At 40.5% G+C, this 18,495-nt stretch overlaps 4 protein-coding genes across 4 annotated transcripts in view; all 4 read left to right on the top strand.

Annotated features, from left to right (window-relative positions):
- The window catches only part of LOC310713855 (uncharacterized protein), a 305,933-nt gene that overhangs the window by 155,592 nt on the left and 131,846 nt on the right, over positions 1-18,495 (top strand).
- LOC310713823 (protocadherin gamma-B5-like) lies at positions 1,535-4,317 on the top strand (the record flags this gene model as incomplete). Its single annotated transcript, XM_083518389.1, has 1 exon — positions 1,535-4,317. The coding sequence occupies exon 1, from the start codon at positions 1,879-1,881 to the stop codon at positions 4,315-4,317; it is 2,439 nt and encodes an 812-aa protein (XP_083374515.1). The 5' UTR covers positions 1,535-1,878.
- Positions 7,733-10,648, top strand: LOC310714128 (protocadherin gamma-B5-like). Its single transcript, XM_083519185.1, has one exon. It carries the CDS (start codon positions 7,969-7,971, stop codon positions 10,489-10,491), a length of 2,523 nt encoding a protein of 840 aa, XP_083375311.1. The 5' UTR covers positions 7,733-7,968; the 3' UTR covers positions 10,492-10,648.
- LOC310714141 (protocadherin gamma-B5-like) lies at positions 13,743-17,912 on the top strand. Its single transcript, XM_083519204.1, has one exon. It carries the CDS (start codon positions 14,342-14,344, stop codon positions 16,898-16,900), a length of 2,559 nt encoding a protein of 852 aa, XP_083375330.1. The 5' UTR covers positions 13,743-14,341; the 3' UTR covers positions 16,901-17,912.

Below are 18,495 nucleotides of genomic sequence, written 5' to 3'. Positions count from 1 at the left end.
TGGACTCAATAGAGCTCTGGCCTGATCCAGCAGGGCTCTTCTTATGTTTTTATGAAATAGAATTGTGTGCAATGTTTCTGTGTGATAGACTAGCAGATGAAAAACTAGAAGCATGTTGAAAATTAGGCAGCACTCTGGTTGTGATCACTTGGAAATGTCAATTCCGTTCCGTGGGGTTCCAGTTTCAAGGGGATATATGGCAGGCAAAAATATTTGAATAGCATACACATCTCCAGATTGGGTTTATGGTCCTGGAGGCTGTTCTATGGAGCAATAAAGGCTGTTCTGTAAAGCAATGTTATCTTCTATAAAGCAATATTCTATAAAGCAATATTACCTTTAATGCGTACAAACTGAAAGTAAATTACTTTAGTTAGTTTCTAATAAAACCTTTATCATATACAGTGGTGCCCCGCAAGACGAATGCCTCACAAGACGAAAAACTCGCTAGACGAAAGGGTTTTGCGGTTTTTGAGCTGCTTCGCAAGACGAATTTCCCTATGGGCTTGCTTCGCAAGACGAAAACGTCTTGCAAGTTTGTTTCCTTTTTCTTAACACTGTTAATACAGTTGTGACTTGACTTCGAGGAGCAACTCATAGAACGCGGTGTGGTAGCCTTTTTTGAGGTTTTTGAAGCTTTTCCAAAACTTTTCTGACACCGTGCTTCGCAAGACGAAAAATTGCTAGACGAAAAAACTCACGGAACGAATTAATTTCGTCTTGCGAGGCACCACTGTACTCTTTCAATTAGACACTATTGATTTCTTCTAACACCTCTTGTCTCTCCACTGTTCTCAGTTCCCAAACTTCATGATGCTATTATCATGATATGAGCTCACATGTAAAGTGCCAACAAACATTTTATCCTGTTGGATCATGCCTAGCTTCCGTCAAGGTGTTCCGTTGTGCCAAAAGCTGTTTAGTCATGCTGGCCACATGACCTGGAAAGCTGTCTGTGGACAAATGCCGGCTCCCTCGGCCTGAAAGAGAGATGAGCGCCGCCACCCCATAGTCGCCTTTGACTGAACTTAACTATCCAGGGGTCCTTTACACTTTTATTACATTACTCTTGGAATTCCTACCCAACACTGAGAAGAACTTGTACTCTGTTCCATAAATGTTGATGAACAGACATCCAACAACTTAGGAGAGATAAAAAAAGAGAATAATTTCAATAGGGTGTTTATATTCTATTTAAGCAACAACAACAAAAATACAGTTGACTTACAGCTCTTGTGCTACTATAGCGTAACTATTATCGTAATACATTAATTTTAAGATAAAGTTTTACTATGTAACTGGATATTTATGTATTAATAATAGTGTTTCCATGTTTCAAAAAAAATGAAGATGTGTATAACCTTCATGTAATTGCAGTATCAGATATGAACCCAATTTTCACAGTACTGAAACGCCACGAACATAAATTAGAGTAGCTGTACACTAAGAAAGAACACCAAGGAAAAGCCTTCTCAAATGCTCCACTCAGTGAGCAGAAAGGAAGGTACAGTATGTGCTGGAGAAACACCTGCATTTATTCACCTCTGTCTATTTTCATAGAACAAAATGCAGTTCCTTGACTGGTCCTCTAAGTGTCAGTGTTGGCCAGTATGAGAGCCAGAGAGAGGATAGACATCCATTGATGCTTCCTAGACTGCAGTAACTCCCATCCCTGCTATTCAGATCAGGCCAGCTGAAGAGCACAGTGACGGAACTCGTGCAGAGAAGGAAAAATCTCTTTTGCTTTGCACACATATGAGAACAAGGGCAGTTTATTCTTCTTCAGTGATACCTCATGTTGTTTCCTTCATCACTGTGAGAGCTTGAGCATAGGAAACTGAGAAAAGGAAGCAGCCTGTTTTTGAGAGAACCAGCCAGATGGAGAGAAGGCACCCAGGGAATGGCAGGGCACTCACAAGGCAAGTACTGCTTCTCTCTCTCTTGTCTTTTACCTGTTGGGCTGCATCAGAGCAGATTCATTATTCAACCCCTGAGGAGATGGCAAAGGGTTCCGTTGTGGGGAACCTCGCCAAGGACCTGGGACTGAGCGCCAAAGAACTAAAACATCGCAATCTGCACACTGTGTCTGTGGCTAAAATGCAGCATTTCAGTATCAATGCAGAGAATGGAAACCTCTATGTAAATGACAGGATTGATAGGGAGGGGATATGTGGCAAAAATCCAAATTGCTTTGTTAATTTTGAAGTTGTGGTGGAAAACCCTTTGAATATTTTCCATGTACTAGTGGAAATACAGGATGTTAATGATAATGCACCACAATTCCTCAATGGCAACATCAACCTGGAGACAGGCGAACTAACCTTGCCTGGGGCCCGCTTTCTCCTTGGGAAAGCGGAAGATCCTGACATTGGGATGAACTCTCTCCAGGATTACCAGCTGAGCTCCAATCAGTATTTCAATTTGGAAGTGAGAGAGAGAAAAGATGGAAATAAATATGCAGAACTGGTGCTACAGAAACCTCTTGATCGAGAAAGTGAACAGACCCTTCACTTGGTTCTTACTGCTATGGATGGGGGTGAGCCTAGGAAAACTGGGACGGCCCAGATACGGATTAATGTTACTGATGCCAATGACAACCCACCTGTTTTCACTCAAGAGGTGTACAAGGTCAGCTTATCTGAAAATGTTCCTGTTGGGTCACTTGTTCTCCAGGTTGCAGCCTCTGATAAGGATGAAGGTACAAATGCCCAAATCAGGTATCATTTTAGCAACATACCGGCAACTGCTGAACAGAAATTCAGGCTGGATCCCATCAGTGGTAGAATCACTCTTCTGGAGGAACTGGATTTTGAGGACGATGATGAATATACTATGACAGTTGCTGCAAAAGATGGTGGTGGATTGGTGACACATTCTAACATTGAGCTAAGGGTTCAAGATGAGAATGATAATGCCCCAGATGTGACCTTAGCCTCCATGTTCAGTCCTGTTCCTGAAGATTCTCTGCCAGGAACAATCATTGCACTGATCAATGTGAATGACAAAGATAGTGGAGATAATGGGAAGGTTACTTGCTACTTAAACGATAATTTACCCTTCAAAATTCTTCCCTCATCTAACAATTACTTCAAGCTCCAGACCGACAGTCCTCTGGATAGGGAAATAGCTCCTGCATACAATATTACAATCACAGCCACTGATAGAGGAACTCCACCTCTTTCCACACACAAAACAATCTCACTACAGATCTCAGATATCAATGATAATGCCCCTGCTTTTCAGAGATCAATCTACAGCATCTACGTGCCAGAAAACAATCCTTCAGGTGCCTCCATTTTCACCATCAAAGCCTCTGATCCCGATGTGGACCAGAACTCACGGATCACATACTCCATCCTCAACAGCAACATCGAGGAGCTTCCCATCTCCTCCTATATCTCCATTAATTCAGAGACTGGCACCATCTATGCCCAGAGATCCTTTGACTATGAACAATTCAGAGAGTTTCGGCTGCAAGTGAAGGCCCAAGATGGGGGTTCTCCGCCTCTCAGCAGCAATGTGACCGTCAGAGTGTTTGTTCTTGACAGGAATGATAACAGCCCTCGTATCCTGTCCCCCTCACAAGAAGCCAAGGGCTCAATCTTGTTTGAGATGGTGCCTCGTTCGGCCGAGGCAGATTATCTTGTCACCAAGGTGGTGGCCGTGGATGCAGATTCTGGACACAACGCCTGGCTCTCCTACCACCTGACTCAGGCCACTGAGCCGGCACTCTTCACGGTTGGTTCTCACACTGGAGAGATCAGGACAGCCAGGGCCTTTGTGGAGAGAGACGCTGTGAAACAGAGACTGGTCATTACGGTGAAGGATAACGGGCAGCCGTCTCTCTCGGCCACCATGACTCTGAACCTGGTGTTTGCTGAGAACTTTCAGGAGGCCCTTCCGGAAATGAAGAGCCAACCCAGCAGCTTGGACTATCAGTCTGACCTGCAGTTCTACTTGGTGCTGGCCTTAGCTGTGATCTCCTTCTTGTTCCTCTTGACTGTGATTCTGGCCGTTACAATGAAGCTCCGTCACTCAGGGCATCCCAGGTTCCTACAGTGCTTTGGTCCTGTTCCCCATTCCAAGAATGGTGCCATCTTCCCACCCAACTTTGAAGATGGGACTTTGCCCTATTCCTACCAGCTGTGTCTGTCTTCTGAGACCAGGAAGAATGAGTTTGCCTTCCTGACACCCAATGTTCAGATGGCAGACAATATTCTAAGCAGTGAGAAACCTGCTGTGCCTTTTACAGGCAATGTAGGGAACAATTTTGATTCTGCAGTAGATAATGGAGAACAGGTAAGGTTTGTTTTCTGAAATTAAATGACATTATCTATTATTCTTTGCCATTAGTGACATTGTCAGAGTGCTTTTTATCCAGTTAATGTGACTGCCTTTTTGTTTTTCATCATATAAATGAATAGTTTGGCTCTTACATCATTTGGCTTTCATGAATCAGGATGCGTCCTTTTCACTCCATGGGGAAGCTACACATTACAGCTTCGAGCCATGCCCTTGAAACCATCTGGTAGAACTTATCTTGTTGTCATTTGAACAACTAGTATTTTGAGGAGTTGACCTTCAACTACTTTTATTAAATTAAATAAAGTGAGGGAAAGAACTTTGTTTTTCACATTACTTGGCTTGGGGGGGGGCAGAAATTTTGGCTGTAGAATCATAGGAGGGCACCTTGCTATATAGCAGAAAATACTGTCACTGTTATTAGTATTACTAGCAATTTTTTTAAGCAATAGATTTTAAAGACATATACTTTTGAGAGGTGTCTGTAAATTATGCTTTACTTCCTTCTCCATAAAATCAAATTAATTATAAATTTGTTAATTTATACTGTGTGAGTTTTCAGTTTAATGAACTGCAGCTACCATGAACTTCAGTAGATTGTTTGAATCTAAGTTATGAGTGTGAATTATGCTGTTTATATAATTTCACTTAGAAATTATACAATGAATTGCTGCCTACAATTCACATTAAACATCATTGTATAAAGTATTTATACATAGTTCAGATCTAGAGCTTCCCTGTTTCATTCAATGACGAGGAAAGTTCCAGAAACATCTGATTGAATTGCCTTATCAAACTAATGACATCTAGATTAGTTTAGTCGACACATTTTTCTTATTTTAATACTGGAATTCAGTATTAAAATTCAGAGTGTGGAGATTTAAAGCCTTGCTACATCTAGATACCAGTATTCCATTTAAATAGTCCACAATGCACATGTTCTATGTAGGTTAGAAACCTAAGGAACCTAGAGTGGGCGCAACATGGCATAAAAGGATGCTTAGCCTCATAGCGTCCTTACTAGCTTGGGTGGATGTGGAAAGGAGAACTAATTATCTCATACCTAAGATTTACCTGCTCCTGGTGTTTAAATGTCCTCCTCTACACAAAATTGAGTGAAGAGCAAATACCAGTTTCAGTACTGATCCCAATCTTAAGTCCAGAGTGGGGTCACCAATTAAATGTGACCTGCAAGGAAGGCCTTCAACTTGGTAGAAATCAGAGCAGACGTAAATAAATGAGTCGATTGTGGCTATTTCCAGCCCCCATATTCCTTTAAGTGAAACCACATTGCATCAAAGCTCTTTCTAAACGACTGTCTGAGAGACAGACAGGCGCACAGATAATGTGGGATATTTTCTTAAATACATGCATTGTGCATTTATTTATTTTTAAAATTTATTTAAAACAAAAATAAAACAACTACATACAGCCAGACAGTTATCTTCAAATACTCCACAGAGCTTTGCTAAAGTGTATATTCTAAAATTATTTCAATCTCAACAGAAACAAAATGGTACATAATAACCTCCATCTCTTTGACTGTTGATCACAACTACAAATATATATTGTATCAGCAGCAGGGCTGGTCTGCAGGGATTATTCAAAGGCAAGAAGGAAGGAGGAAAAATAAAATAAAATATGTGCTTCATGCACACCAAACTGTGCTGTAGGCCAAGGCACATAGCTGTCAACGTTTCCCTTTTTTCAAAGGAAATTCCCTTATTCCGAATAGGATTCCTCGCAAGCAAAGGGAAAAGTTGACAGTTATGCCAAGGCACTGTTCTGCCACATGCCTCATTGTTTGTATAATCTATAAAGTCATCCAAGACTGCATAAAAGTTATCATATTTTCCCTGGCCTCTTGCTGTCTTCAATTTCCATGTCAGTTTTTTCAGTAATGCTACCTACCTGCGTCGTGTATTTCTGCCTCATGATTTAGACAATAATAATGATACTGTGTATATGATATTTATAAGTTTCAAAGGGCATTGCATATAATGGGTCAAATTCAGAATTAGTTATCCTTGGATCAATTAGTCAAACAAGACTAATTTAAGTCAAATTTGTTTAAGTGGGGCTACTCTAAGTATGATGGCGTCTGGATTTGACACATTATCTTAGAATTCTTATATAATTGAGTTCCTGTCAGAGGCAAAATTCATACCATGGAATTCCTGGTTCACAGTTTTCTTTTTTAAATGAGACCAGCTCAATATACACGAAGCATGTTGAATTCTTGAACTGCTGTACCAACATGTTAGCTATGATACTTACATGACATGAATGCATGAATAGATGGATAACTGTATTTCTGATCATAGTATTGTGGGATATCTTAGCAGGTACTTGAGTTCCTTAAGCCTTCAATGAACAACCCCCTCCAACTCCCTGCTGGGCTCATGGCCAGTAGGGCAGATGTGAGGATGGAGGAGTGTTCTTGCCAGGGTTGGTGCTAGCTGTTGGAAGGAATTAGGGGACAGGCCCATGACTGACAATTGCAGTGTGCTCAGCTACCACATAAACATAGAAAAAGAAGTTTAAAAATGGAGGGGAAAGCTCAGAACATTTGAGATCCAGGATATAACACCCAGGGCTTATTTATTCAGTTTTGTTCCTTGATTAAATGAAGTTGTATTGACAGCTGGAGACCACATGTAACTTCCTAAAATACTGAAAGGACTGCTGAGATTTCTGATTAGCTTTCTGGTTGTCTTATCTCGTCCCCCGGCAAAATAGGGATCTCCATATTGTTTGCATACGTAGAGAGGATTAACCATAACTGTGATATTGTGAAGTAGCTGGGGTGTTGTGTAAGGTCAATAGCACACACCACAAACTAAATGAAATCAGCAAAGTGTCTATCGTAACTGGACAAATGGGCAGGTGGGGAAAATGGCAAAGGTAAATACTGACACAGTACATCTGTTGAAGGAGGAAGCTACACAAACAGACCAGAAATCGTGTGGACATAAGGTGACAAAATAGGACTTGAGATGTGGCACTATTTTCAGTGAAATTATGTAAAGGTAAACACAATTTTCAGACACGTCCTTAGGCTTTCCACACACAGTCTAAGATGCCTGTAAATACCTAATACAATATTTTTCTAATTTGTTTAAAAGTCTTTTATTATAAATAACAATATCATTCTCATACTGCAGTCTGCTATTCTGATTTTTTAAAAAGAAATCGTGGAAATAGTGCTATAAATTGATTGCTGTTTTTATTGCTGCAAATATTCATTTGAAGATGATTATAATGGTGAACAGATAGCACGTTCTAACAGACATATTCACATAGCCTGTATGAGAATATGGTCTGAGTCATTACATAAAAATACTACTATGTCATGAATTAGGAGAGAAAAATCACTGGGAAAAGATTGCAGTTCTCGGTTTCAGACTCACAGTGTCACTGTTGGACAAGGCGGCAATCCATGGGCAGCTGAAGTTGCACTGATGCTTTCTGCAGAGAGATCTCTTTGTCCCAAACTGCACATCGGGAAAACCAGCAGACGCTGGAACAAACGTTTCAGCTGGAAAACAGAAAACACTGCAGCACATACAAAGCCAAAGGATCCAGTTCTTTTTTTTACTAGGGGGTGAAAAACCTCCTGTCTTGGTGGAAATCTGAAATCCTGTGCTCATCAAAGCGAAGAGGAAAATGAAGATGAGAGGAATCCTTCATGGAGAGAGCTTTCAAACACCAGGAAGGCATATTACCCTTCTGATATTTTCATCTTTGTTCTGTGGAGCAGTTTTGGAAGAGGTTCACTATTCCATCCCTGAGGAGATGGCAAAGGGATCTTTGGTGGGAAATCTTGCCAAGGATCTGGGTCTGAATGCCAGAGAACTGAAGAACAGAAACCTGCATATCATTTCTGAAGGTAAAAAGCCATATTTCACTATCAATGCTGAAAATGGAAACCTGTATGTGAATGAGAGGATAGATCGTGAGGGGATGTGTAGAGAGAGCACACACTGCATTATTGATTTTGAAGCTATGGTTGAAAAGCCATTGAATGTTTTCCATGTAAGTGTAGCAATTCAGGACATTAATGATAATGCCCCACAATTCCTAGAATCCAATATTAGACTAGATATAATTGAATCTACATTGCCGGGTACCAGATTTCCCCTTGGGAAAGCTGAAGATCCTGATATTGGGATTAATTCTCTCCAGAATTATCAGTTAAGCCTAAATCAGTTCTTTATATTAGAAATTAAGCATAGTCTGGACGGCCATAAATATGCAGAATTGGTGCTGCAGAAACCTTTGGATCGGGAAAGTGAGCACTCGCTTCAGTTGATCCTCACGGCTCTTGATGGAGGTGAACCCAAAAAAACTGGGACTGCCCAGATATGGATTAACGTCACAGATGCCAATGACAACCCACCAGTCTTCACTCAAGAGGTTTATACAGTTAGCCTGAGGGAAAATTCCCCTGTGGGGTCCCCCATACTCCAAGTAAAAGCCTCTGATAGGGATGAAGGTTCAAATAGTCGGATCAGTTACACATTCAGTAAAGTCCCAGAAAAAGTCTATGAGAAATTTAGACTAGATCCACAAAGTGGAACAATTACAATTAAGGAGACCCTTGACTTCGAGGAAACAGAGAAGTACACTATGACAGTTGAAGCAAGAGATGGAGGTGGATTAGTGGCTCACTGTAATGTTGATATAAAGATTATAGATGAGAATGACAATGCTCCAGAGATCATTCTGGCCTCCTTATCTAGTCCAGTTCCTGAAGACTCTGCTTCTGAAACACTAATTGCTCTCATCAACGTAAAGGATAAAGATTCTGGAGAAAATGGAAAAATTACTTGCCATCTACAAGGTAATGTACCATTTAAAATAGTGTCAACTTCAAAGAACTACTATAAAATCCTCACAGACAGTCCTTTGGACAGAGAAAAAGCCTCAGGATACAACATCACAATCACGGCCACCGACAAAGGTAGCCCCCCTCTCTCCTCCAACAAAACCATCTCCCTGCAGATTTCAGATATCAATGACAACCCACCTGCCTTTGAAAAATCAACCTACAGTGTCTTTGTGCCTGAAAACAATCCCTCAGGCGCCTCCATTTTCTCCATCAAAGCCTCGGACCCGGATCTGGACCGCAACTCACGTATCACTTACTCCATCCACAACAGCAACATGGAGGAGCTGCCTCTCTCCTCTTACGTCTCCATCAACTCTGAGACGGGAACTATCTATGCACAGCGCTCCTTTGACTATGAGCAATTCAGGGAGTTTCAGATCCAAGTGAAGGCCCAAGATGGCGGCTCTCCCTCTCTCAGCAACAACGCCACTGTGTGGGTGTACATTTTGGATCAAAACGATAACAGCCCTCGCGTTCTGTATCCTGTCCCGGGTGCTGAGGGCTCTGCCTTGTTTGAGATGGTTCCTCACTCGGCAGAGCCAGGCTACCTAGTGACCAAAGTGGTGGCTGTGGACGCTGACTCTGGGCACAATGCCTGGCTCTCCTACCAAGTGCTGCAGGCCACAGAGCCGGCCCTCTTCACCATTGGGACCCACACGGGAGAGATCAGGACATCACGAGCCCTTCTGGAGAAAGATGCTGTGAAACAGAAGCTGGTCATCTTGGTGAAGGACAATGGGAAGGCTCCGCTCTCAGCTACTGTGGTCCTCAACCTTGTGGTTGCCGAGAACTTCCAAGAGGCACTTCCAGAAATGACTAGGCAATCCAGTGACACAGAACATCATTCTGACCTCCAGTTTTACTTGGTGCTGGCTTTGGCATTGATCTCATTTTTATTCCTCCTGACGGTGATACTGGTCATTGTCATGAAACTTCGACAATCAGGAAATCCCAAATTATTCCAGTGCTTCGAACCTAATGCTTTTTCTAAGGCACAGGTCATATTTCCACCAAACTATGAAGAAGGAACTTTACCTTATTCCTACCAACTCTGCCTATCGTCAGAGATGAGGAAAGAGGAGATCTCTTTCCCAAAACCCCATATCCAGGTGGCAGAAAACTTGCTATGCAATGATAGCTCTCAGGTGGTTCTTGTGGATGGCAACTGTGGGGATGCCAGTGCCAAAGAGGAGGTTGGTGAGCAGGTAAGCTTTGCTTTCAGAAACAGCATTGCTCCTTATAAGAATAAAACTAATATTTTTATTTTATTTTACTATATAAAGGGGTCAGGAAAATGAAATTACAGTGTTAGCAGCCATTGTCCTGATTGTGAAAATTTTTCCCTACACATAGCTTTTAAGTTGCAATGCTAGATGCAACATAAATTCTGAGGCATACAATAACGGCATAGTGAGTCTTCATCTCAGGAATTAAAGGAAATGTAAGCATGCATACAGCTTGAGTGTTCAATCTTCCTGTGGGGTATTAGCATGTCACCATACATATATAGCTATTTATACATCCCTCATCAATTAAAAATAAGGATTTGCACTTTTTCACTCACACAAAGCACAGTTTAATTGCCCTGTTATGATCAACTTAACTGAAGAATGCATAAAACATGAATGCTTCCTGTTTCTTTGTAGTATAATTTGGGGCTGTATGTGGCTTTTCTGGAGGATTCATAAAAAGAAGTTGTGTGAAATAACAGCAAGCACAGAAAAAGGCATCCCAAATGATCCATGGGTGCAACAACTTCTGTAGGGATATTTCGTTTAGATAAAATAAATTACAAGAAGGGAAGTGAGACAGCTGTATAGAATTATGAACGAGGTTGAGAAAATGAATAGAGAGATCCCTCTCCCCCATATTACCGGAGCCTGTGGCCATTGGGTGAAGATAAGGGAAACTGAAAGAATACAAGGGTGCACTCTGCCGATGGATCCTCTCATTGTCTTATATGATTACTTTAAGGATTTAGAACAACAGAAGTCAGATAATTACTCCAACAGTTACTGTCTGTGGCCAGAGCAACTATTTGTTATAATTGTGGGCAGGGGGCAGGGCTAAAAACACTAACTTTAGTGGAATGGATTACTACAGCATGGAATATTTTATCAATGGTTCAACTAATTAATACAGTAAAAATCAGAGAGGGGAGGCAGTCTGATAACTTTCTGTGTGTTTTTTCATAATTTATTTGTGCAATGAAGTTCAAGATAACCCAGACCCACATACTTATTTAGATATTATGAAGGCTATATGCTTTATTTGAGTTCATAATAGGAATTTAATGATAATTGTATACCCAGCCATTTGGTTTTTATATAAACCATTATTAAATAATTTACCTATTTAAACAAACAAACAATGTAAATCACTATCACAAGATGCAATGATGGTCACCTACTTGGGTGGTTTCAAAGGGGGATTAGAAAAATTCATTGTCATTGATCTGGGACATCAGATCAGTGAAAATGGAAATGGCAGCAAACAATTAGTGTTAATCTTAAGAAACACTTGTATAAGTTTATTTTTTGATGGTATATGACACTGCTGTGGCTTCGTCACATTTTAGTTGTTGTTGTTTATTTGTTTAGTTGTGTCTGACTCGTCGTGACCCCATGGACAGAGCACGCCAGGCACTCCTGTCTTCCACTGCCTCCCACAGTTTGGTCAAATTTATAGTACAGCAAATGATGACGTTGGAAGTACAATTCAACCAATGCTAGGATGCAACATATTTGGGAGACATGTCCCTAAATGAAGAATTTGTGGGTGGATATAATAAGAGAAAATGGAATAATGACAGGATGCAATTTGCCAATGGATCCTCTCATTGATTTATCTAGTTATTTTAAGGATTTAGTAAAACAGAAGACAGATAATTACTCCAACAGTTAGTGTCTGTGGCCAGAGCAACTATTTGTCTTAGCAGGGGCTAAGAACACCAACTTTAGGGGAATGGATTACTACAGCATGGAATATTTTATCAATGGTACAACTAAGAGTCAGGGAGGGGAGGCAGTCTGATAACTTTCTGTGTGTTTTTTCATAATTTATTGGTGCAATGAACTTCAAGATAACGCAGACCCACATACTTTATTCAGATCTTTATGAAGGCTATATACTTTATTTGAGTTCATAATAGGAATTTAATGATAATTGTATGTTTTATATAAACCATTTCTAAATAATTTACTTATTTAAACAAACAAACAATGGGAATCACTATCACAAGGTGCAATGATGGTCACCTACTTGGGTGGTTTTAAAGGGGGATTAGAAAAAACCATTGTCACATTGGCTATATTATGTCTAGTACCAGACACCTCTGACTGTGGACCAAGGGCAGAGCTTTTGAGGGGCATCTGGTTGGCCACAGTGGGAGAAAGGATGCTGGACTCAATAGAGCTCTGGCCTGATCCAGCAGGGCTCTTCTTATGTTTTTATGAAATAGAATTGTGTGCAATGTTTCTGTGTGATAGACTAGCAGATGAAAAACTAGAAGCATGTTGAAAATTAGGCAGCACTCTGGTTGTGATCACTTGGAAATGTCAGTTCTGTTCAGTGGGGTTCCAGTTTCAAGGGGATATATGGCAGGCAAAAATATTTGAAGAGGATACACATCTCCAGGTTGGGTTTATGGTCTTGTAGGCAGTTCTATGGAGCAATAAGAGGAGTTATTACCTTTAATGCGTACAAACTGAAAGTAAATTACTTTAGTTATTTTCTAATAAGACCTGTATCATATACTCTTTCAATTAGACACTATTGATTTCTTCGAACACCTCTTGTCTCTCCACTTTTCTCAGTTCCCAAACTTCATGATGCTATTATCATGATATGAGCTCACATGTAAAGTGCCAACAAACATTTTATCCTGTTGGATCATGCCTAGCTTCCGTCAAGGTGTTCCGTTGAGCCAAAAGTTGTTTAGTCATGCTAGCCACATGTCCCGGAAAGCTGTCTGTGGACAAATGCCGGCTCCCTCGGCCTGAAAGAGAGATGAGTGCTGCCACCCCATAGTCGCCTTTGACTGAACTTAACTATCCGGGGGTCCTTTACCTTTTTTTACTGCTGGTAGAGCAGCTACAGCCATTGGTCCTACACTTGTGCTGAGTTCCTGCTTTGATCACAGGGGAGCAACTGCTAAGCAAGGACATTTGTATGGCACCAGCAGGTAGGAGGCAGTGGCAGAGTCTGATGTAGAACCAATACCAGCGAACACACTTTTATTACCTAGTGCTGCCTAGACAGAAGCTACATGTGTTGCATCTTATCTTATCCTCAACAGACAGAGAGAGAACTCTTGGAATAGTAAGTTACTCTTGGAATTCCTACCCAACACTGAGAAGAACTTGTACTCTGTTCCATAAATGTTGATAGACATCCAACAATATAGAAGAGATAAAAAAAGAGAATAATTTCAATAGGGTGTTTATATTCTATTTAAGCAACAACAACAAAAATACAGTTGTCTTACAGCTCTTGTGCTACTATAGCATAACTACTATCGTAATACATTAATTTTAAGATAAAATTTTACTATGTAACTGGATATTTATATATTAATAATAATGTTTCCATGTTTCAAAAAAATAAAATAAAAATGAAGATGTGTATAACCTTCATGTAATTGCAGTATCAGATATGAACCCAATTTTCACAGTACTGAAAAGCCACGAACATAAATGAGGGTAGCTGTACACTAAGAAAGAACACCAAGGAAAAGCCTTCTCAAATGCTCCACTCAGTGAGCAGAAAGGAAGGTATAGTATGTGCTGGAGAAATATCTGCATTTATTCACCTCTGTCTATTTTCGTAGAACAAAATGCAGTTCCTTGAGTGGTCCTCTAAGTGTCAGTGTTGGCCAGTATGAGAGCCAGAGAGAGGACAGACATCCATTGATGCTTTCTAGACTGCAGTAACTCCCATCCCTGCTATTCGGATCAGGCCAACTGAAGAGCACAGAGACAGGGAACTCTTGCAGAGAAGGAAAAATCTCTTTTGCTTTGCACAAATATAAGAACAAGGGCAGTTTATTCTTCCTCAGTGATACCTCATGTTGTTTCCTTCATCACTGTGAGAGCTTCAGCATAGGAAACTGAGAAAAGGAAGTAGCCTGTTTTTGAGAGAACCAGCCAGATGGAGAGAAGGCACCCAGGGAATGGCAGGGCACTCACAAGGCAAGTACTGCTTCTCTCTCTCTTGTCTTTTACCTGTTGGGCTGCATCAGAGCAGATTCATTATTCAACCCCTGAGGAGATGGCAAAGGGTTCCGTTGTGGGGAACCTCGCCAAGGACCTGGGACTGAGCGCCAAAGAACTAAAACATCGCAATCTGCACACTGTGTCTGTGGCTAAAATGCAGCATTTCAGTATCAATGCAGAGAATGGAAACCTCTATGTAAATGACAGGATTGATAGGGAGGGGATATGTGGCAAAAATCCACATTGCTTTGTTAATTTTGAAGTTGTGGTAGAAAACCCTTTGAATATTTTCCATGTACTAGTGGAAATCCAGGATGTTAATGATAATGCACCACAATTCCTGAATAGCAATATCAATTTAGAGATCCTTGAATCCACTCTGCTAGGCACACAATTTCTCCTTGGGAAAGCAGAAGATCCTGACATTGGGATGAACTCTCTCCAGGATTACCAGCTGAGCTCCAATCAGTACTTCACTTTGGAAGTTAGAGAGAGAAAAGATGGAAATAAATATGCAGAACTGGTGCTACAGAAACCTCTTGATCGAGAAAGTGAACAGACCCTTCACTTGGTTCTTACCGCTATGGATGGGGGTGAGCCTAGGAAAACTGGGACTGTTCATATATGGATTAATGTCACTGATGCCAATGACAACCCGCCTGTTTTCACTCAAGTGGTGTACAAGGTCAGTTTATCTGAAAATGTTCCTGTTGGGTCACTTGTTATCCAGGTTGCAGCCTCTGATAAGGATGAAGGTTTATATGCCCAAATCAGGTATCATATTAGTAACATACCAGCAACTGCCGAACGGAAATTCAAGCTGGATCCCATCAGTGGCTCAATCACCCTCTTGGAGCAACTGGATTTTGAGGACAACGATGAATATACAATGACAGTTGCTGCAAAAGATGGAGGTGGCTTGATGACACATTCTAACATTGAGCTAAGGGTTCATGATGAGAATGATAATGCCCCGGATGTGACCTTAGCCTCCATGTTCAGCCCTGTTCCTGAAGATTCTCTGCCAGGGACAGTTATTGCTCTGATCAATGTAAATGACAGAGATAGTGGAGATAATGGGAAGGTTACTTGCTATTTACAGGATGATTTACCCTTCAAAGTTCTTCCCTCATCAAACAATTACTTCAAGCTCCAGACAGACAGTCCTTTGGATAGAGAAATAGCGCCTGCATATAATATTACAATCACAGCCACTGATAGAGGAACTCCACCTCTTTCGACACACAAAACGATCTCACTACAGATCTCAGATGTCAATGATAATACCCCTACATTTCAGAAACCATCCTACAACATCTATGTGCCAGAAAACAATCCTTCAGGTGCCTCCATTTTCACCATCAAAGCCTCTGATCCCGATATGGACCAGAACTCACGGATCACATACTCCATCCTCAACAGCAACATCGAGGAGCTTCCCATCTCCTCCTATATCTCCATTAATTCTGAGACTGGCACCATCTATGCCCAGAGATCCTTTGACTATGAACAATTCAGAGAGTTCCTGCTGCAAGTGAAGGCCCAAGATGGGGGTTCTCCCCCTCTCAGCAGCAATGTGAGCGTCAAGGTGTTTGTTCTTGACAGGAATGATAACAGCCCTCGTATCCTGTCCCCCTCCCAAGAAGCCAAGGGCTCAGCCTTGTTTGAGATGGTGCCTCGTTCGGCCGAGGCAGATTATCTTGTCACCAAGGTGGTGGCCGTGGATGCAGATTCTGGACACAACGCCTGGCTCTCCTACCACCTGACTCAGGCCACTGAGCCGGCACTCTTCACGGTTGGTTCTCATACTGGAGAGATCAGGACCGCCAGGGCCTTTGTGGAGAGAGACGCTGTGAAACAGAGACTGGTCATTATGGTGAAGGATAACGGGCAGCCGTCTCTCTCGGCCACCATGACTCTGAACCTGGTGTTTGCTGAGAACTTTCAGGAGGCCCTTCCGGAAATGAAAAGCCAACCCAGCAGCTCGGAGTATCAGTCTGACCTGCAGTTCTACTTGGTGCTGGCCTTAGCTGTGATCTCCTTCTTGTTCCTCTTGACTGTGATTCTGGCCGTTACAATGAAGCTCCGTCAATCAGGGCATCCCAGGTTCCTACAGTGCTTTGGTCCTGTTCCCCATTCCAAGAATGGTGCCATCTTCCCACCCAACTTTGAAGATGGGACTTTGCCCTATTCCTACCAGCTGTGTCTGTCTTCTGAGACCAGGAAGAATGAGTTTGCCTTCCTGACACCCAGTGCTCAGATGGTAGACAATATTATTGGCAGTGAGAAACCTGTTGTGCCTTTTACAGGCAACAGTGGAGATAATTTTCATTCTGAAATGGCTAATGGTGAAGAGGTAAGATTTGTTCTCTGCAGTTACATGTATGGTACACTCTGTAGTTCTTTAGCTTTAGTGACATTGCAATACAACCTTTTATACTGCAAGTGTACCTGCCTTTTTCAGCCTTTGGTTAGTTTTTCATATAGAAATTAATAGGTGGGTCTTTATTTTGTTTTTTTATGTTCATTTTAATTATTTATTAGCTTTCTATTCTGCCTTTCATCCAAAGATCACATGGCAGCTTGCAATATAAATGCCCTCATGAGTCATCATCTTTCCTATCTAGTCTAAGTAGATGAGACTAAACCACCTGGTGCAATTAGCCATTTCGTAGTCAGTTGGGGTATTCCATTTTCTATTTTGTTTTATATTGACAGTTCAATCCCAAGGATATCTACCCAGTAGTTATATTGAATTCAACGAGGCTTACTTCCAGGGAAGATGGCTTACGATTTCAGCTTTAGTGCTTAAATAAATTTAATATTAAATGATAAGAAGTGAGGTTTTTGTGCTCCTTTTATGGCACGTGGTTTGGAGTATGTCATTTTTTTTACTATATAATCAAGGAAATACACTTCTTTCTGTTGGCAGAAAATATCATCAGTGATATGCATACTTTTGCTTATAAGTACATACTACTTTCAGGGGATATTGCAATTTTTTGTTCTTTGTTTTGTTCTTCAACATTTGACACAATAATAGTGTATTAATAGTCAATGTATACTGGATTGTCCACACATCATTCTTCTTTATTAGTTGTTTTGAGCTGCCTAACCAGTGTTATTGCAATTTTAAAGAGAACAGCTGTCATTGCATTAGTCCTTAGCACAGAGCGAGGTAACAAAATCTAAACTAGGTAATAAGATTTACATAAACTTACATGAAAAATATCACTACTTGCTAGTTAAACTATTGCCATTTGTAGGGGCACTACTGTATAATGAAAGTGGGACAAAGAATAAACCAGAACATTGGTATTATAAAAAGTTGCAGGATTTCAGCAGGAAGATATGGGACACTCACTCACATTAGTCACAAAGCGGCTTATTGTACCATAAATAATAACACAGTAGAACATCACAAGCACAATAAAAATAATATAAAATAATAAACAAATCATCAGTAAAGTAAAACAACCACCTTTTAAAATACACTTTTAACAAAACAAGTTTAAAAATAGGCTAAACAGCACAGCCACAAGAAAAGTCATATTAATTTCATATTAATTTCGTTGTCCCCGAGAGGGGGCAATGACAATAAAGATATTATTATTATTATTATTATTATTATTATTATTATTATTATTATATTATAAAATTCACAAAGCATTACAGCTCTCATAGTCCACAAAAAAATATCAAGAACATTAACAAAGAACCAAAAACAAAATAAGTAAAACAACCACCTTTTAAAATACACTTTTAACAAAACAAGTTTAAAAATAGGCTAAACAGCACAGCCACAAGAAAAGTCATATTAATTTCATATTAATTTCGTTGTCCCCGAGAGGGGGCAAGGACAATAAAGATATTATTATTATTATTATTATTATTATTATTATTATTATTATTATTATTATTATTATTATTATTATTATATAAAATTCACAAAGCATTACAGCTCTCATAGTCCACAAAATAATATCAAGAACATTAACAAAGAACCAAAAACAAAATAAGCATTCATACATCATCATGAGTCACAATAAAAATGGCATGGGGGGGCCTTATGATTTACTTAAATCTCCC

Source organism: Podarcis liolepis (assembly GCF_965112155.1).
Source record: "Podarcis liolepis genome assembly, chromosome: 8".
Taxonomy (NCBI): Eukaryota; Metazoa; Chordata; class Lepidosauria; order Squamata; family Lacertidae; genus Podarcis; species Podarcis liolepis.
The sequence above is the reverse complement of the archived record's forward strand: the minus strand, read 5'-3'. Positions and strand labels throughout refer to the sequence as shown.

Excerpts from the sequence above, each read along its gene's own strand:
- LOC310714128 (XM_083519185.1), top strand. The coding sequence starts at position 7,969 with ATGAAGATGAGAGGAATCCTTCATGGAGAGAGCTTTCAAACACCAGGA.
- LOC310714141 (XM_083519204.1), top strand. The coding sequence starts at position 14,342 with ATGGAGAGAAGGCACCCAGGGAATGGCAGGGCACTCACAAGGCAAGTA.